At 34.4% G+C, this 20,449-nt stretch overlaps 1 protein-coding gene across 8 annotated transcripts in view; it reads left to right on the top strand.

The window, feature by feature from the left end:
* The window catches only part of NELL2 (neural EGFL like 2), a 361,455-nt gene that overhangs the window by 318,588 nt on the left and 22,418 nt on the right, over nt 1-20,449 (top strand). For all 8 annotated transcript variants that reach the window (XM_054526601.1, XM_054526600.1, XM_054526603.1 and 5 more), the window contains 1 exon segment: nt 18,577-18,717. In XM_054526601.1, coding sequence (XP_054382576.1) covers nt 18,577-18,717 — 141 coding nt within the window.

Genomic DNA, 20,449 nt, shown 5'->3' with positions numbered 1-20,449 from the left:
TAATGAACTTCATTCATGTATCCTCAAGACCTACTAATTAGCAGATTCTCATGAGTGAATAAATTAATGTAAATGTGAATGCACATGACATATATATTACGTATGCATCTGGAAAAATTAACATGTATATTTAAGGGTGAATAAATCAGAAAACAGGGTACACAACGAATGATACCTGGATTTTCTATGCATGGATGCATGAAAGATGTAGATTTTAAATAGTTTACTTAGGATATAGTATTGAATTAGTTAGGGGAATATTTTTAAACCACTTCATTGAGGTATGCTTGATAGGCAAAAGGCTGTACATAATTAATGTCTACATCTTGATGAGTTTAGGGATACATATATAACTGTGAAACTGTCAGTACCATCAACATATTCATCACCTCCCAAAGTTTTCTTTTGCCTCATTACAGTTGTATTGCTTTTTGTACTTGTTTGTTGGTAAGAACCCTTTAACATAAGATCTACTCTCTAAGATATGAAAGAGAGTATTGTTAGCTGTAGATACTATGCTGTATAGTAGATAACCAGAACTTACTTATCTTGCATAACTAAAACTTTGCACAGTTTAACCATCACCTTCCCCTTTCCCCTTAACCTCAGCTGCTGGAAAATACCATTCTATCTTGCTGCTATGAGTTTGGCTGTTTTAGACTCCACATATAAGTGAGATTATACAGCACTTATCTTTCTGTGTCTGACTTATTTCACCATATGTTATGCCCTCCTGGTCCATCCATGTTGTCACAAATAACAGAATTTTCTTCCTTTTTAAAGCTGTATAGTATTTCATTGTATGTACATACCACAATTTCCTTATCTGTTCATTCACTGGTGGACATTTAAGTTGTCTCCATAACTTGGCTATTTTATTATTTATTTATTTATTTATTTATTTATTTTGAGATGGAGTCTCACTCTGTCACCCAGGCTGGAGTGCAATGGCATGGTCTCAGCTCTCTGCAACCTCTGCCTCTCGGGTTCAAGCGATTTTCCTGCCTCGGCCTCCTGAAAAATACAAAAAAATAAAAATTAGCCTGGCATGGTGGCATGTGCCTGTAATCCCAGTTTGGCTGTTTTAATAATGCTGCAGTGAACATGAGAGTTCAGATATCTCTTCAAGATCCTGATTTCAAGTTATTTGGATATATATGTAGTCATTGTATTTTTAATTTTTTATTTTGAGTTGATTTTTAAATTTTAAGTTGATTTGAGTTCTGTATGCTTTAAGATAAGGGCCCAATTTCATTCTTTTGTGTGTGAATATCCAGTTTTCTCCACATCATTTTTGAAGAGACTTTCCTTTCCCCATTGTGTATTCATGGCACTCTTGTTGAAAATTAGTTGACCATGTATGTGTGGGTTTATTTCTGGACTCTCTCTTCTGTTCCCTTGGTCTGTGTGTCTGTTTCTATGCCAGTGCCATGCTGTTTTGATTGCTATTTTTGTAATAGAATTTGAAATCAGAAAGTGTGATACTTCCAGCTTTGTTCCTCTTATTTAAAACTTCTTTGGCTATCCCGAGTCTTTTGTGGTTCTATATGAATTTCAGAATTTTAAATTTTATTTCTGTGAAAAATGCCATTGGAATTTTGATAGGAATACATTGGCTCTGTAGATTGTTTTGGGTAGCATGGACATTATAACAATGTTAAGCCTTCCAATCCATGAACTTAGGATATCTTTCCATTTATTTGTGTCTACTTTAATTAATTTCATTATGTTTTATAGTTTTTAGTGTACAAAAAGAATAAAAATATTTTATTCTTTTTGATGCTATTGTAAATGTTATTGTTTTCTTAACTTCTTTTTCAAATAGTTCACCATTAGTGTATAGAAATGCAACTGATTTTTGTATGCTGATTTTGTACCCTACAACTTTACTGAATTCCTTTACTAGTTCCTAGATAGAGAAGTATTAGCAGCAATAGTAAATAGAGCCAAAATGTATTATGACAAATACAATGGAAGTTTATTTTTCATGTAACTGCCCAAAGTTAAGTGTTTCTGGTTGGCAGACATTTTAGAGTCTCAAACTCCTTCTAATCTCTCTCCCACCCTTCCCCTCTTCCCTATGATCTTGTTAACTCTATCCAACTAGCAGAATAATAAGAGACTGGCAGTGCCACATCTGCTTTCTGAAAACCCTGACTACTCATATTCCACTTTCTGAAACTCAAGTAGTCTAGCTGTGCGCCAACAAGGAAGAGGAAATAGATTTCTGTGAACCATTAGCAATCTCCTCCACAGTTAGTGTACTATAACTATTTTAATTACTTCCAGGAATTTGTCTTATTAACAGGTACTATGACTATTTTCTTCAATATAACATGAAATTAAATATGTGGGTAGAAAAATTTACAGCCAACATAGTAGAATTTATCATTAATTATCCTTGCCTGTCTAATAAGTTTCACTTTCCTAGTTAAGTGAATTTCTTTTGATTTCTGGTCATGGGCGATATTACAGTGGAAAGAATTACAGAGGTTATCTTCATAGTTTAGAAAGAACATTCCACTGGGGAATAAATAAAGGTAATTTAACAGAAAGCCTTTGTTTTATAATCAACTTCCATAGGAAATTAGAAGCATAGAGTGCTTAAATTTATCATTGTGAATTACAACTATATTTATGTATTATATTTAAAATAGTGCCAATTAAAAGGTGAGACAAATTTAATTTAATATTTTCAACTTATCTTTAAGTCCCAATTTAAATTTCAAACCAGTAATTGTTATTTATTCTGAAAGAAAATATTGCTTATGTGAAAATAAAAGTGACATATGTTGGTATATATCATATTCTTTGAACAACCAAAAAAAAACGGTAGCTTAGCTTTCAGGCCTCTCTCCTTGGTGTTTTATTTTCCTTCTTGGTTTTTTTTTGTTCGTTTTTTTTTTTAGACAGAGTCTCACACTGTCGCCTGGGCTGGTGTGCAGTGGTGCGATGTCAGCTCACTGCAACCTCTGCCTCCCAGGTTCAAGCTATTCTCCTGACTAAGCCTCCCAGGTGGCTAAGATTACAAGCGCCCACTACCATGCCCAGCTAATTTTTTTTTTTTTTTTTGTAGAGACTGGTTTTCACTATGTTGGCCAGGTGATCCTTCTTGTTTTATACTAGTCACTGTGGGCCAAAATTTTAAAGACTAACACATATGTTATGTTCTTAAATCTACTACATAATGATTTCCTTTGAAGAAATACAATAGCTTAAATTAATGCCCTTTTGATTGCACCAAAAACTCCATATATTAATCCAAATGCATCCCACTCGTGCATCCCAGTCCTATTTGCTGAGGATGACTTTACCAGAGTTCAGCAAATATTTATTGAGGCCTACTGTGCACCAGGCTGTGTTCTAGAAGTGGAGGGAATGGATAATGAATAATTATGAAGTTGAATAATGTGAGATTCAGGTCCTCTAAGGGCTCACATTTTGTTTTGGTAAGACTGGCAGGCATTTCGCAGATTGTGATTGGTTCAGTTATAAGTGCAGCAAGAGAACTGGAACCCAGAGAGTTAAGAACAGCAGCCTGGATAAGTAAGACTTGTGAAGAGCCTTGAAAATATACTTTCGATGCCTCAAAAGGAAGGGAATGTGTAGTCCAGAAAGACGAAGTCGTGTTGGCAAAAGCATGGAGGCAGAAGAGTCCAGTTTATGTGCAGGGAAGGGGCAGGCAGAGCACAGAATCTATGGAAGGGGTACGATGGGAGATGAGATGAGATTGCCTTGACCATCTTCTTGAGACATTAATTTATGTAAGGAGTACATGCAAACCACTCTTCTAATTCATTCTGGTTTTATTCATCAACTCTGATATATTTTTTGGTAAATCCTTTTAAATTAAAAAAGCAATGCATATTTAATTTTGGAAAATGTATAAAATGAAAAAGCATATTCAAAATACAATAAAAACTATCTGTAATATTACCAATTAAAGATAACTGTTATCTTATTCATGAGTAAGATACATATTTACATGCTGGAGTAATATTTTATTCATAATTTTGATCCTACCTCGTTTACATGATATTTATCACAAGCATTTTTCCATGACATTCAGAATTTTCCGAAGCATCATTTAAGAAGCTGTATAGCATTCCATTTTATGCATGTGCTATAATTTATTTAATCACTGTCTCATCACTGTACATTTAGACCATTTCCTGTGCTCTAGCAGCTTAATGCTGAGACAGTGTAGATAAAACTAGACTTTAAAATACTTCATGTTGTTGACTAAAGCACTGAAGCTACTAGAAGGACAAACTTCTTACCAAGCCTTTTTATAATGTTGGAACCTGCCTCTAAGAAGTAGCAGGATGAATATGTTCTGCCCCAAAAACTATAAGTAGCTGTGGCAGTTCTGTTCGTATAGAGATTGTTTTCCTTTTGGGTACCCCATATCATGTCTCCTATTGCCATATAAATCTTTAAAAAAAAAAAAAAAAGATTTGTGTGTGAATGTGTAGAAACAGTGATTGTAATGGAAATTAGATGCGAAAGATAGACAAAATACCTGTCAGTTAGCAGCCAAACAACTGTCAGTTACCTTCCTTTTCCTATTCCTTTTATTACATTAAATAATCAGAAAAATGCAAACCAAAGGTTTTTTTTAAAGATACATTACTGAAGTACACAATTAAGCTGAGTCTGTAAGATCAAACACTCAGGAGTGAAAACCTTTTCCTTTGATCTATCATTTGGGGTTGCCTTAGCAATAAAATTGGATTGTACAACTGATCTGATTGATCATGAAAAAATAGGTTGTTAAAGTGAACACAAAATTTAATTAGTCTGGAAAAAGTTTGATTAAGTGACCTCGTATTGACTGAACCAGACAGTGCCATCAGGTTGTGTGGTTAAGAGGTTTTAAAGCACCATCAAATAGCAAACCTGTCTTTAAGCAACACATAGCCTGTTTCATGTAATTTTAATTGGAAGGAGTTACTGGCTTGCTCAATTGGTATATTTTTCCCTTCAATTATCTATGTGGGAGAGATGTGATGTTTCCTTACTGGCTAAAAAACTTGTATCAAGCTAAAGGGTGTTTCAGCAGAGATGGAAGTAGTTGTTATAATAAAATGGACTTAAAGTAGACAGTCTGTCAGCCATATGACACTTGTTCAAAGCCAGTAGAAGCCATCCATCAGTGAATTTTCTGGTTAAGACCCACTCAAAGCTATATCCGACAACTTCTCATTCAGATATAAAAAACTGTAGTATTGCATTTCTTTGTTTATTGGCATCAGTGAGCCCATTTCACTCAAAGCAGTATTTCTTGTGATGTAGGTTTGTCAGTTAGCTTGCAAATAAATACAGAATAGCTATTTTTGCTGTCGTCTTACCATTCCTGGAATACCATTCAAAGCTCATTTTTCTGAATAACCAGTAAGTGAGCTCATCAAAATGCATAAAGTCTTTTGCTTCACTATATTAATAATTAGAAAGCTCACAGTAAACTATTATACAAAGACACCGTAACTCTCATATTCTTACTGGATAGTTCAAGAAAATCGGCTTTTTTCTTCTGGAAATAATCTTTAAGTAGATCAAGTATTCAATCTAATCTTTGCTGTTAGAAAATGGCTCTGGGAGGCATAGAAAGTAAGACTTTCCTGGCTTTACCTTGATTAAGAGCAGTCTACTTAATAATGCAGAGCCAATAGGTGCTTCACATTCATATTCTCTATCATATCACCTGATTTTTTTAAAACTCTGCTTTTAAAGTAGATATTTGATCACAATGTAGTAAAAAATAAATGTTTTAAGTAATTTTCTAGCATGTGTAGGAGTAAAGCTGGAAGTTTCTGTTCAGCCATGTTTTACTACAGTGGACTAATTTTCTTTGAACTTTTACTAAACTGAGCTTTAAAGTGAGGTGATGTCTCTTTCGTGAATTCATCTCTTTCTTCATCTGTGGACCTCATAATATTTACCTTGTTATCTGAGTTATTTATGATCATTCTGTATCTTCTTTATAAGACTGTGAACTCTTGAATATATTTCCACAGGGTCTAGCACGTTTTTACATGATAGACATTTAATAAATACTTAAATTAATGAATAAATACTTTTTCTCACTTTGTAGCACCCTTTCTTAAAAGGATTTCCTCCTCTGAACTCGAAACCAAAAAATGACCTGAGGGACTATTTCAAATACTTACGTGAATAAAACTCTTGTAAGTCTTGTATCTCACACATTGGTTATGTTGTGAAAGGAATAGAAACTGCAAAGATTTTTGAAAAGTCTTAAGGAGTTTCCGGAATTCTTTTATTAAATGCTTTGTTCAACTCATTCATGTATCAGACAGAATTTCAATTCTATGTTAAACCAGAAATATTTATTTTAAAATATATATCAAAAGGCTATTGCAAATACTCCTTACCATTGTTGGCAACCCTCTGTTTTTGACATTCTTTTTTTCTTTAGTTCTGTAGTTTGACTTGTGATCTTCTTCCTACCTCCCTACTCACAATCCCTCCTATAGTTCCCTTTCCAGTCCCCTCAGTTTTCTCCAAGGACTGCCCTTACCTCTTTCTTGCCTCTCTGTGATCTCAACTTTAGTACTTTCATCAGATTGGGTCTAATTGTAGTAGCATCTTGCAGTATCAGTTCTGATTAGGTTACCCTCCTGTCTCATTTCCTTTATATCTTCATATCATTCATAGCATACTTCATATCATTACTATGTGAATCACCATCCTATCATATTATTATACTCAACATTTCTAAAATGAGATTCCTAAATGTTTTTAAATATATATTTTATGTGTGTCAAAGAAAAAAGACACATAGTTAAAAGACACCAAACAACAGAGAAGAATTTGGAATGAAAAGAAACAGTCACCTGACTCACTTCCTGTCCACTTTCCAGCACCCTTTCTTAAAAGGAGTTCCTAATCTAAACTCAAAACCAGAAAATTACCTGAGGAACTATACCATTCTTGGTTTAATTGATCAATTTCAGACATTATCAGTAGAATGCTGGGTATGATAGATGAAGATTTATCTCTCTTATACCATCACCTGTTCATACTCATTTAATTCTAATATAGTTATATCACTAGTTTCAGTTCCTCTATTTGGTTACCTTTTCAGACTTCAGCAATATATTTTCCCACCTTCATTTCTCATTGTATCAACTACAATGGTTTTTCTTGATTCCTCACTATGAAATGTAAAGATGTTGGTTCTGCTCCTTACCTTCATCTCCCAATATCTTCTTTTTGTATTATGAAGGTTAATATTTAAATATCTCATGCTTTCCCTATGGACTGTATATAAAATTTGAAAATCCATAGTGTTTATATCATTGTGACCAGGTAAATATTGTTTACTAGACAGACAAGTAGTATATTCCTTATTATAGGAATAAGGAGTTTTATACAGAAATTAAGATTGCACAAATGAGGGAGGAGTTGGGAAAGTGAAGATCCTCGAGGTTGCAGCCAGAGGATTTGCAAAACATTCACTCATCACTTCAGACTGATGCACTAGAATTGGTGGAGAAACCAGAGCTCTTAGAATCACTGACACTGATTGCTATGACTTCCCAGGAATAATGGCTTCTGCCTTAGTTCTGTTTGGCAGATTTAGACATTACGCTCATTGTTGAACTCTTAACACAAAGCCATACACAGGGAAAGGGCTTTTGGGAAATGTAGTCTTCAGCCTTAGCAATAGAAAGTTGTTGATAACAGCATATATTCCCTACAGCTTTATCCCAAGACACTTTCCTCCTAAAATTCTCCATGAATGGGAAATAGGATCTGAGCATAAGTATGACACAATCTGACGTATATTTTTAAAGGATCATCTGACTGCTATGATTCAGAATGCACTGTAGGAGGGAAAGATGGAATCAGGGAGATAGTGACAGTGAATGGACTGGAGTGGTATCAAGCTAGTTAGAAGTGATTAGTAGATTCTAGATATATTTGAAAGATGTTACTAATAGGATTTGCTGATAATTGGATAAAAGGCATGAGACAAAAGCAAGAAAAAGAGGAATGAATATAAGGATTTTTGCCCAAGTTACTGATGGTATTGCCATTTTCTGAGAACAGGAGACTTCAGAAGGAGAAATTTTGTATCCAAGTGGAAATGATGGTGATAAATTGAATATACAGGTAGGAACTAGAGGGAGAGAAGTCTAGAATAAAAATGTAAATAAGATACTGTACTATTTTCCAAGGACTGCTATAGTAAAGTACCACAAAACGACAAACTGGGTAGCTTAAAACAACAGGAATTTATTATCTCACAGTTCTGGAGGCTAGAAGTCCCAACTCAAGGTGTCAGCAGAGGTGTACTCCTGCTGCAGACACAGGAAAATTATTCTTCCTTGCATCTTCCAGCTTCTGGTGGCCCCAGGCATTCTTTGGCTATGGCTACATAACTCCAATGTACACCTACATAACTCCAGATGAAGAATGAAGCATTCTTTACTTCCCCAACTCCTCCCCCATCTGTGCAGACTTGATTTCTATATAAAACTCCTTATTCCCATAATACTTGTAGTGGCCCAATTTTCCTGACTGAATGCAGACTGAAACAGGAAAGTCTGGAGACCTGAGGCTGTGGTGGAGAGTTAATTTACATTCTTCACCAGGCTTTCTCTGTGTTTCTATTTGTGTTCTTTTCTTACGAAAACACCAGTCACTGCTTTTGGGGCCCATCTTAAGTCCAGGGTGATTTTATCTTGAGTTTATCACCTAATCATATCTTTAAAGACCCTTTTTCTAAATAAGATCATATTCTGAGGTTCCAACTGGACATGGTTTTTTAGGGGACACTGTTCTTCTGCCCACTACAGATAGTTTTCAATGTACTAGTGGCATTTGGATATTTAAAGCCTTTAAAGCCCTGGTACTAAATGAAATCACTAAGAATTTAGTAGCTACAAAAGAAAAGGTCTGAGGGTAGATCCCCAGGGAATTCAAACTTTTAGAGATTGAGAAGATAAGATCTGCAAAAAAAAAAAGACTAATATATAGAGATCATTGAGGTACAAGGAGAACTAAGAGAGAGGGGTGTATCCTTGCAAAGTGAAGAAAGTATTGTAAAAAGGAAGGAGTGATGAACTACTGATAGGTTTTTCTCTGTCTCAATTTAGTCCTTTATTTTACTGCACTATATCATCAGTAAAATATTTTTAAATAATGCACGGAACATAAAACTTCTAAGGAACTACATGGCCTAATGGGACACTATGTTATCCTTGTTGTTGTGAAATTTGACAATTGTGTATTTAGATGTAGGTCTTTGTTTCATTTATTTGTGAGACAGCATTGTGTATGGGCAAGGGTTTGACCTCTGTTATCTAAAATATCTGGGCATAGATCTTGGCTTTGCCCCTAAATAATTTTGTAAAAAAAATACTTAAACTTTCATTGCTTAAGTTCACTTCCCTTTAAAATGGGGATAGCAGTAATATTTCCTACCTCATAGTACTGCAGTCAGCATTAAGTAAGTAAATATAGGTAAATTACATAGAACAGTAGCTGCCACATAGCCAACAACAGGAATTGGCTAACATATCTTTATTCAGTATGTTTGGGGACCCCGGTTGACCTTTCAATCTGAAGACAATAGCTTTGAGAAAAGTTCTGGACTTACTATTATTAAAGATATTTTTCTCCCATTGATTTTTGTGTGTGTGTTCTTGGTATGAAATTTCTCTTTAATCAGAAGCTGAACATTTTGGGTTGGTGCTCTTTGCTTTGTTTGCTTTTGCTTTTTTCATATTTTTCCTCTATTTTCTATACATTTTACTTTTGAAGAGACAACTTCTACTTGATTGTCCAAGTCTTAACATTGCATTTTTTAAAGCTCAAGTTAGTATATATTTAATTTTCAAGAACTTTTTATTCCTCTCTGAATATCCTTTTGTAATCACTGTGGCCCTATTTTATAGATGAAATATTCTCTCAAATCTATTTGAGAATGTTAATTAGAAATATTTTTGGTTCTGTTCTGTGAATAATCTCTATTTCTTTTCTTTTTTTTTTTTTTTTTTTTGAGATGGAGTCTCACTTTGTCTCCCAGGCTGGAGTCAAGTGGCGTGACCCCAGCTCACTGCAAGCTCTGCCTCCTGAGTTCATGCCATTCTCCTGCCTCAGCCTCCCGAGTAGCTGGGACTACAGGCACCCACTACCACACCCGGTTAATTTTTTTTGTATTTTTTTTCAGTAGAGACGGGTTTTCACTGTGTTAGCCAGGATGGTCTCGATCTCCTGACCTCGTGATCCGCCCGCCTCGGCCTCCCAAAGTGTTGGGATTACAGGCGTGAGCCACCGCACCCGGCCAATTATCTGTATTTCTTTCAGGTTCAGTATTTCTGATACTATATCTTGGCTATTCTCTTAAATGTTGTAGACTTTTCTTGATTATCCATTGCTCCTTGATTTCACATTAATGTTTAGAAGTGAATACATAGAAAATTGATTTTGAGCTTTGATATGAGGGTAGGCTTTTTTTTTTGGCTTGCAGACTTACATTAGTAAGCTGAAAAAAGAGCCAGCTTTTATACTTCAAGATACCTAAAGACTGAAATGCAGGGGACTTTGATTCAAACAATAACAAATTCTACACTGCTGCTTTAGTTTCCCACAGATATTTATTTCCCTTGTGGGAAAAAAACAAACAAACTTTCACTCTGCCCTTTGAGGGTAACTGCTTTCTTTCAACAATCTGCTCATGGTGGGAGGAGATGAGTAGGTTGATTATTCATCAGTAGACTTTTAATTAACTCAGCTACTTCCAGCTCCATGTCTCATCTCAGCTCTACATGGTATTTCAAGACTCTTCAGGATTTTTCAGGGAAGATTACTACCTCCATTAGCCATATTATTAATCATTAATAATTATTAGTAATCAGCCGTACCCAATTATCACATAAAGACTCTAATCTTTGGCTCCTTTTGCTCTGTCTCTACCACTTCACCTATATTCTATTATCCAAGAAAATACAAAAATGTATTATACTTTCTTCTATGCTGCTGTCATTTTTCTTTTTGTCTTTGTTGGCTTTTTGTACTTTTCTTTGTTCCTCTAACATAATGTTTATAGGGTTGGAAGTAAAAAAGAAGAGATTTTAAAATGTTTTCAGTCTTTCATTTTAATCAGAGGTGTTGATGTATTCTTTTTGTTTAAAAATACATATATTAAATAGGTATATAAAAGTGTATAAAATTAACACATTCTCTTCACCTATTGTACTCCATCTAATATTGTAGTCTTTTGGCAAAAACATTTGAAGTAGAATGAGGAAGTATCATTTTACCATCATGTTATTTTTGTCTTAGTGTATGCTTTCAAACTGGCACTCCTGCCTTCATTCCCCTCCAACCCTAGCAGAACTCAAGTGTGGCATAGTGAGTGTTCCACTTACTTGCTGTTACAAACAGACCATTCATTCATCTATTCATTCAGCATGTGTTTATGAATCTCTAACCATGTGTCCAGTTATTCTCTAAGTGTTAGAGATATGGTGCAAAATATAACATAATTTCTGGCCATTTGAAATCTACTCTGAGAGATAAACATTAAATTAATATTTGTAAAAATTATTTTCAAACTACTGTGATATGAAGGAAATTTTGGAGGTGAAGGAAATTCATTATATCTTGGTTATGGTAGTGGCTAATGTCAAAAGTCATGAAATTATTAGTGATTTTCTTCCTATATAAATTTTACCTCAGTAAAGTTTATTTTAAAAAAGATAAAGTAATAAAACATTTAGGAATAAGTTCAGGCAAAATATGCACAATACATACATTCATAAATCTGTAAAATATTAGAGAAATAGGAAATATATCATATGTATTGATTAAAAGATACAATAATATAAAGATTTCAATTCTCCAGAAGTCGATACATAGAATCAATGCAGGCTTCCCCCCCCGCAATTTCTTGTGTTTGTTTTGTTGTGTTGTGTTGCTGAGAAGTCCACCAACTAATAAATATGAAATTTATTTGGAAGGACAAAAAGCCCAAATTAAAAATGCTTTTGAACAGGGGAGAAAAACAGGTAGGAATTTCTCCTGAATTGAAATTATATTAATTAAGTCAGTGTAATATTTGTGCAAGTTTAGGCAAAAAGAAAAAGCATAGTTATAGATGCTATTACAAGGATACAAAATACAAGGAGAATATGGGGGGAAATAGACAAATCATTAAAGTAATAGGAAATCTAATATAGTCTCTGGAGTCAAGCAAAGCTTCCCCAAGGAACATTAATTTTAGTATGGGACAGATAGATGAGAAATAGTTAACTAACTCAGGTGAGAGGATGAGAAAAAGAACATTTTAGTCAATAGGGAAAACATATGCAGAGACTCTGTGAAGAAGAAATAAATAATAAAATACTAACACTCTAGTAACCAAAAGAAAAGTCAGATTGTCTCAGTTTTCTTTCCTTTTCTAGTATATCTCCCAGACACATGGAATGTGAACTTGGTCAACCTGACGTCAACACAGGGGACATGAGAGGGAGTTGTACACTGACCAAAGATAAGCATTTAAGAAAACATGCTTCTTTATCCTTGTTTCCACTTTTTCCCTAGTTGAAATGTTTATAACCTTTTTCTTTATGAAACGCAGTCTCATAAGCTGGTGAGATGGCCTCTAGTCTTACCCAGTCCTACCGGCTTGACACATAGCTGCTGCCCTGTTCTTCCCAAAGTGCAGCTTCCACATCACTCTCCTATTAATAACCCTTCAGTGGCTCTTGATTGTTCACAGAAGAAAAGACATTCTTTCACCTAAATCCGTCTTACAAAACTGTATTTTCTTCTGTGTAATCGAATGATGAATGTGAACATGTTTTGTAAACTCTGAAGGATTATTTTGGAGATGGGCGTGGAATTTGCACATATTAGATACCTCTTACGAGCCAGTTACTGCTTCTCCTGTGAGGCCTCATATGTTAACAGCAAACTATGAAGAGGGAAAGTATTATTCCTAGTTCAAAGAGCCAATGAGCTGCAATTCACTGACTTTAAGATATACACTGTGATATTCCAAAGCATAGGCTGATTCTGTTTGGCCAAGTGTTGGTCTTGAAAGGCAGCCTACCATAAGGGAAAAATGAACTGGACTTGGAGTCGAAAGGGTTCTGTTGTTTTTGCTGTCACCACCTTCTTGTCTATGACATAAGGATAAGAATATTTCATATGACTCTTGTAAGGATTAAACAATATGATGAAGAGATTATATCTGTGCATTTTGAATACCAGTCATTAACTTCCTAATTATGAACTATAAACTAATGAAAATAATTTTCTCTAAATATGCAATGTTGGGTGCAACTTGTGCAGAGGATTTTATGGTTTTCCATTTTTACTTACATATGTTACTATGTTGTATTTTCAAAAAATTCATGAGAAAATCAGTCTTCTTATATGAAACTTTAGACAATATTTTATACCCAAATCTTACATAGTCATTTAAAGTAATGTAATGAGTTTGCATTCTCAGCATTCATGCCTAAATGTTGAAAGCAGACTTCCCAGAAGCTCAACAAGAGACAGAGGGAAATGACCTTGTGATTAAAAAAAATGTTTCAGATAATCTAGAAAGCAAATAACCCACATGTGGGTAATCAAGAGTTCATTGTTTTGGGGTTCTTTAATTGCCTACTGTTTATCAATATAATTTAACTACCAGTGCATGTAATGACGATATAGATAGAACAAGTGCCTATTTTTAAATGAGAAATAATGTCATATTTTTATTAATGATAAATAGTATGAAAAATAGTACTCTATGTGACTGTCATTAGAAACAGTTGGCTCATCTTAAAAAAAGAGATGGATTTCCTTTCCTTTTTTATCCAATATAAGAGCAGAAACTAATCAGTTTTCTTGAGAGTGTTAAAGTAATAATTAGGGTCTATTTTAGGTGTGGATTATTCTAGACATTTGCACATTTTTTATTATTCTTAGTTATTTTATAGTAGAAATAACTATTACTATGCATGAGAAAGAGGGTGTTTATCACTCAAGTGTCTCATTCTACAACTGCAGTTAATTTTACAAGGAAATAATTTGTCATTTTCTAAAATGACCCTTTAAATGCTGCTGGCAAAAGCCATTTTCAGTTGATTGCCTCTGAAGCCAGTGATCTGTGTGGTGTTGTACAAAACAACCAGTCTTGTGCCACCATACCTGAAGGAGACAAAGAAAACAAGACACTGATGTATATGAGCTTGTTTTTTTTTTTCTATTCATACATTTTCCTTTCTTTTTTTTTGTTTTTTGGTTTTTGTTTTGTTTTGTTTGCCTGTTGGTTTGTTTTTAATGATTGCCTCAAAACATGTGTGCTTTCTAGGAAATCTACCCTCAGCAGTGCCTTTCATTTTTATTATCTAAGTCAATACTGATCCCCAGAGTATGACTGCTATTCATGACTGTTGTTGGATGGCTAAACATCTTTTGGATTTTAGATTCTCTGTGCTTTTGGACAGCATTTTAATACTATTGCTAGCTGCCTGTTCTAAATGTGGTTACTGAAAATGTTCTAAGGAACTAGTTCCTTTCTAAGACAGAATATGTAATAAAATTATAAAAACTCATGAAATTTACTCTTAGTTTTTTATATAATGTACCTACAGAGTAAAAAGTTAAGGTCCTTATGATTAAGACTAAGTCATATAAGCTTATACAGCCTATATTAATTTTTTGAATACTTTTGTTTAGTTTGGAAAATAATGCATTCAAACTTTGAAGTTCTTATACTGAATAAAATAATAACATTTTTTTCCCCAGGTCTGCTATTTTCTGTGTATCTGACTCAGTTACAGACTGTAAAGTTAGGTTTTAACTGACCTAAAGAAAGTACGCAAGAAATAAATTATTTGAACTTTTTTTTACTTCCTTGTGTTATTACAAAATATGTGAAACACAATATGAGCATACTTGAAAATATGTGTGCATTTATGTTGTAATTCATGTTAATGTACTCATTTGTATATAGACAAAATATACTTAATTCATAAATTGTGGCTCAGATTTCAATTCTTTATTTACTAAGTATTTACTGAGTGAATAAGGATATGCATACCATCAAATCACTTACAGATGAGACTGTTTGTTTTATTAGATCTTTGGCTTTAATTAGAGTCATGAGGGAAAAAAAACATGCCTTCTAGTGGGAAGGGTATGCTCTGTCAATTCAAGCACATTTTCATTGTCTACTGACTAACCAAAGTAGAAAAATTTGTAAACAAATCAAAATTAGTAGGAACATAAATGTGTAATATGAAGTTATATATATTATCTGACTAGTTTTTTCCTTATTCTAAATGATAGCAAGTATATAATCTTGATCTATGACATAGGTACCTTTTATAAATTCAGACATATTTTAGACGAATTAAGGCATTGCATTTCACAAGGAATTACTCAGCAACTCCCTTTGAAAGATGAATAATTACCCTATATTGTATATTGCCATTTTCAAAACTTCATTGTTTTTGTCATATTCATAGACCATTTATGCCCATATTTACTTAATATTGTTTCTGTAATTCTTCTCATTTTAAAATTTTAAATAGTTTTATTACTCTAAGTCTCAGTTGCTACAAATTGAACTAATTCAGAAAAATAAATATGTAGCCATTAAAATAAAATATCTGCCCATTATCACCTACATACCATATCACTGGTGGCAGATAAATTGCATGTTTGGAAATACTGTTCTATATGATTGTAAATTCGGATTTTCATAAATTTAATTTTATTAAAATAAAGCACAATTTAAATAGATGATAAACTAACTGAGGGCAGAAATTGGGTCTGTGTTGTTTATCCTTGTTTCCCCAGCACTTAGTTCTTGGCACATAAAATGCATTCAATAAATATTGAATATGTAAATTAATGCATGAAACTTATACAGATGGTCCCTGACCTAAAATAGTTTAATGGTTTTTAAATTTATGATAGGTTGCTCGGAGTATTAAATACAATTTCAACTCATGTTTTTTGACTTACAATAGGTTTATTGGAAGGTAATCCCATCAAAAGTGTAGGAACAGCCATATTTACCTATTCATCCTCTATAATCCTATCACACAGTAATAATTAAATAATAAGATTATGCCCAAAGTTTATATGAAAATACATTATGGGCAGGCACATGCTTGTATTCCCAGTCTTCAAAACACTAATTAATATAACACATAGCATTTCTATTAAACTTTATGGAGTATATTTATAAATCAAGGAAGTTTACCATAATGTAATTAAGAAGAAATGGGTATGAGGCAGTATAGGAGTGGGCTTGGTAAAGGAGTGACAAGAGAGAAATGAAGTGAGAAGTAACAATTGAAATATATATCTATACCATAGAAACTGAGATAACCTGACTACTATGTCAAGGTAGGAAGAAAGGACTAATTTGAAGGCTAAATATAATGGCAAAGTTGCTTCAGTGGAGAAAGTTCAGTTCCATCAAGAGTTCCTTCCAAATTACCAGCCCTAGTGACCAAATTCTTCTGAAAAGAATGACTCTAACCATCCCCCGTATGGCTTTCTTGCAATAAAACTCACTTCTAAAGCTTAAATTCCAACCTGTTTTCTTTTGTCCATGCACTTAAGAAATGACATAATCAATTCTCTACATCATTTGGGTTAGAAGAAAAGACCATATAAAGCTGAAATGAGCAAAGCATTCTGAACCTATTTATAACCAGAGGTTCATCAGTTAGGGAGGCCCCTGAAGTACAAATAGACTATTTCACAAAACTTATGAGGCCTCAGTGAATGGATACAATCCACATCAGTTATGTGTCAGAAGTCAATGGTTAGTTGATTTGGTCAGTCGCAATTATTTTGACAGTAAGAATGACTGCCAATAGTAACTGATTCTAAAGAAGAGGCACCACAGAGGCAGAATCATTCATGGTTCAGAACTAATGCTGAAATATTACAGCAATATAAAATATTTTTTGCCTATTACCTAATAATCTAAGAGGATGCTTTGCATACTATTTTACTGAAGGGACACTTGACCTATCAAGAAATGAATGAGTGATAGCTCATTTCTCTGATTTTTTTTTACTTATGTATACATTTATTCATTAATTTATCTCTTTCAACATTGAACTTCTGAAAAGAGGACATTTTATAAGAAAATGAAAGGAATATATGCTTCCAGGAATTTGGAGGGGGATGAGACTGAAATACGAAGGAAGTAGATTCTGTCAACTTAAGTAGTCTGTCTGGAGGGGAAAGGTCTCTAAAAAGCATCCTGCCTTACCTTCAACTTGAAGAATGTCATTGTGCCTGGTCACAGAATCAGGGAATATGATTCAAGTGTCAGAAGCATATCAGAAAGAACCATCCTGCTTTGGCAGGTTGGAACCTTCAGCTATGGCATACGCCTATCAAGATGGGAGTGGGAGACATGTGGATATTTTTGGCAGCCACAATGGTTCAGCACCATTGGATCATATAGCAGAGTCTAAGTTAAGCCAAAAGATACTGAAAACCAGGAGCTAATGAGAAGGAGACACTTTGTAAAGCAACTTCAGGGATTACTTTTCCTCCTGTGAGCAAAGGAAGGTACTTGGATGGTGTTGGATGTTCTCACGATTCAGTAGACCAAACAAGAAGAATCAAACAAGAAGAATCAAGGGCTTTCAATATTTGGGAACAGTAATAAGCCTCTGGAGGAAATATCTGAGACTTAAGACCCATAGCTGTCTTTGTATAGTAGATCCAGCATGATCTACATCTATAAAGGAGCACACACCTGAATGTCAGGCACTGTGAACTTTTAGGTGACTTTGGTTAAATCTCATAATTTCCTTCTGCCTCCATTTTTTTTTCACATGTTCAATATACTATCTACATGGAAGGATTTTTTTGAGGGTTGAATGAAGTAGTATGTGTGAAACACAGTAGAAAGTGACATAAATAATATGTATACTTGAACATGTGTAGCATATTGATGCATGAATGCTATTGTCATCTATATTAGAGTGTCAACTAAGGTTGATTTCTTTCTCATGCCGTAAGTCCATCCCAGGTAAGTAAGGAATGTGTCCCAGGTTGTCTCCTACAGGAACTCAGGTAGGTCTTTAGAGCCTCTGGAAATGGCTAGTTATTGTGATAGGGAAAGGGCATATGTGAATCACACACTGTATCTTAAAGGCTCTGCATAGAGGTGACACTTACCACTCCTTAACTGGCTTAAGTGACACTTCACTTATCACGTGGCCATACCTAACTTGAAGGGCCTGGAGAATCATAATCCTAGCTTGTGTCTAGAAGAGCTAAAATATTTGGTGAGCAGCACTAATGACCATCACATATGGATTCTTTCCATTTTCTACAGTGGAATGCCTTTTGCATCAAAGAAGCCTTCTAGATGTTTCTCCTGTTACTAATAACACTACATACTTTCTGTATAGCTGTTAACAAACAAGTAGACTTTCTTAATTTTATATTTTCCCAGTTTTAAGGATTTGCTGGCATTAAAAATTTTAGTAGCCTTGTAGCAGAATATTCTAGTTTCTTTCAAAGAAAATAAATAATTTTATAAAATCCCTCTTTTTTTTTTGCCAGACATTGATGAATGCTCTGATGGTTTTGTTCAATGTGACAGTCGTGCTAATTGCATTAACCTGCCTGGATGGTACCACTGTGAGTGCAGAGATGGCTATCATGACAATGGGATGTTTTCACCAAGTGGAGAATCGTGTGAAGGTCAGTACAAGGAGAAGACCTAGAATTTAAGAACTTCTCTTGAACTTGAGGAATATATCATAAGCTATAAATAGAAGACATTGAGCCAATGTTATTAGTGTTTTTACTGTATGTTCACACAACAGTGATTGGAAATGTGTTAAAATCTAACTTTTTCTTGCTAATTATGGTAATTAATGTTATTTTTAGATAATTAAAGTTTGTGACACTAACCCAGTTTTCTGTGGATTCTTGCAACGGTTAAATGGTGTTTTTAGAATGGAAAAACATGTAGTATCACATAAATTTTTTAAAACAAAAGCATGCAAGCATCTGATCCAAAAACAGGTAGCAAAAATACATGAGAAAAGCAAGATAGAGGGAAAATGGGGATAGAGGAAATGCAATGATGATGTGGCCAAGGATGATATACACAATGCATGCTACTCAGGGCTATTCCTAACATAACACTTGCCTGGCAAAGTAAGAGATGTTTAGTAATTGTTGAATGTTGGATACATAAGATATGGTCCCTGCTTCCATTAAGTTTTCAATCTAAGAGGAGTAGAAAATCCAATCAGATTATATTCAATTAGTTACCATTAATTTTGAATTATTTTCAATGGATTGACAAATCTGCTCCTCTATAGCCTCTATTGAAGGGGCATGATTTTTAGAAACCAGGCAGACAGAGCAAGCAGAGCCCCATGAATAATTATCAGGGAAACTACCCGCACTGAAAGAATTTGCCATCAGAAGTCTTGGCATAGGAATGAAAAACAAAACACAATTTGAGAACTCATTATTTTCTCCATTTGCATTTATTTACACCTTCATAGAGCCTGAGAGGATAATGGGGTTAAGATGACACAGTCAATGAAAGCTTTTGACCATCTAACCTAAAGATTCTTGACACCTAAATGATAAGATGTTTTTTATCCTTGTGCCTCAAATGATTTTCACAAAGAGACAAGTGAAACAGACTTGGGTGTTGGATGCCAAGGCTTCTAGCCTGTTTGCCAGCAGCAGACAAGCTCTGGAGCTTGAGCAGAGTATTCATCAGGATTTCCACCTAGGAATGGGAATGCTGTTGCCTTACTGGGGGCTAAAACCTGGCATTTGCATGTTACCACTTAAATATGGTCTGAGGGCTTTATCTTGCATTGGTGAATGTTCCAGAGTGAACATTTCCAGCCCTGGAGAGAATGCCAGGAACCACAGATTATAGTTTCAAGACAGATCAGACATTGGAACTTTGTTCTTCCCTGATAAGCTACTTTGTTTGTATTTTATAGAATTTAATTGAGATCATCTTTTAAAAAGATTATATGCACATAAAGAATGAATATAAGCTGATTATAAATAATGCAAATCATACAGAAGCATGTATAGGGATTAAAGCTGAGTATGCATCTTCATTTCACCTCCCCCCTTTCCCCATCTTTTCCACTCATCCTCTAGGGGTTACCTATGTTTAATTTGGGTTAGTATCCTTGCACACTTTTTTCTGTGCATCTGGATGTGAGTAGAAAAATACACATACCTCTGTTGACTGTCTTACATTAAGTTTGTAACTAAATTCACTGTCTTTCAAATTTATGATCACAAATCTCTAGTGGGTTGTATTAGTTATCTATTGATGCCTAACAAATTGTTCTCAAAGCTTAGCAGCTAAAAACAGCTGTGGGTCAGGGATTTGTGCACAGCTTAGCTGGGTGGCTCTGGTTCAAGGCCTTCATGACATTGCAGTCAA

The sequence above is a fragment of the Pongo abelii genome, chromosome 10, assembly GCF_028885655.2.
Source record: "Pongo abelii isolate AG06213 chromosome 10, NHGRI_mPonAbe1-v2.0_pri, whole genome shotgun sequence".
Taxonomy (NCBI): Eukaryota; Metazoa; Chordata; class Mammalia; order Primates; family Hominidae; genus Pongo; species Pongo abelii.
Note: the sequence above shows the minus strand (reverse complement) of the source record. Positions and strands in the feature narration are given on the sequence as shown.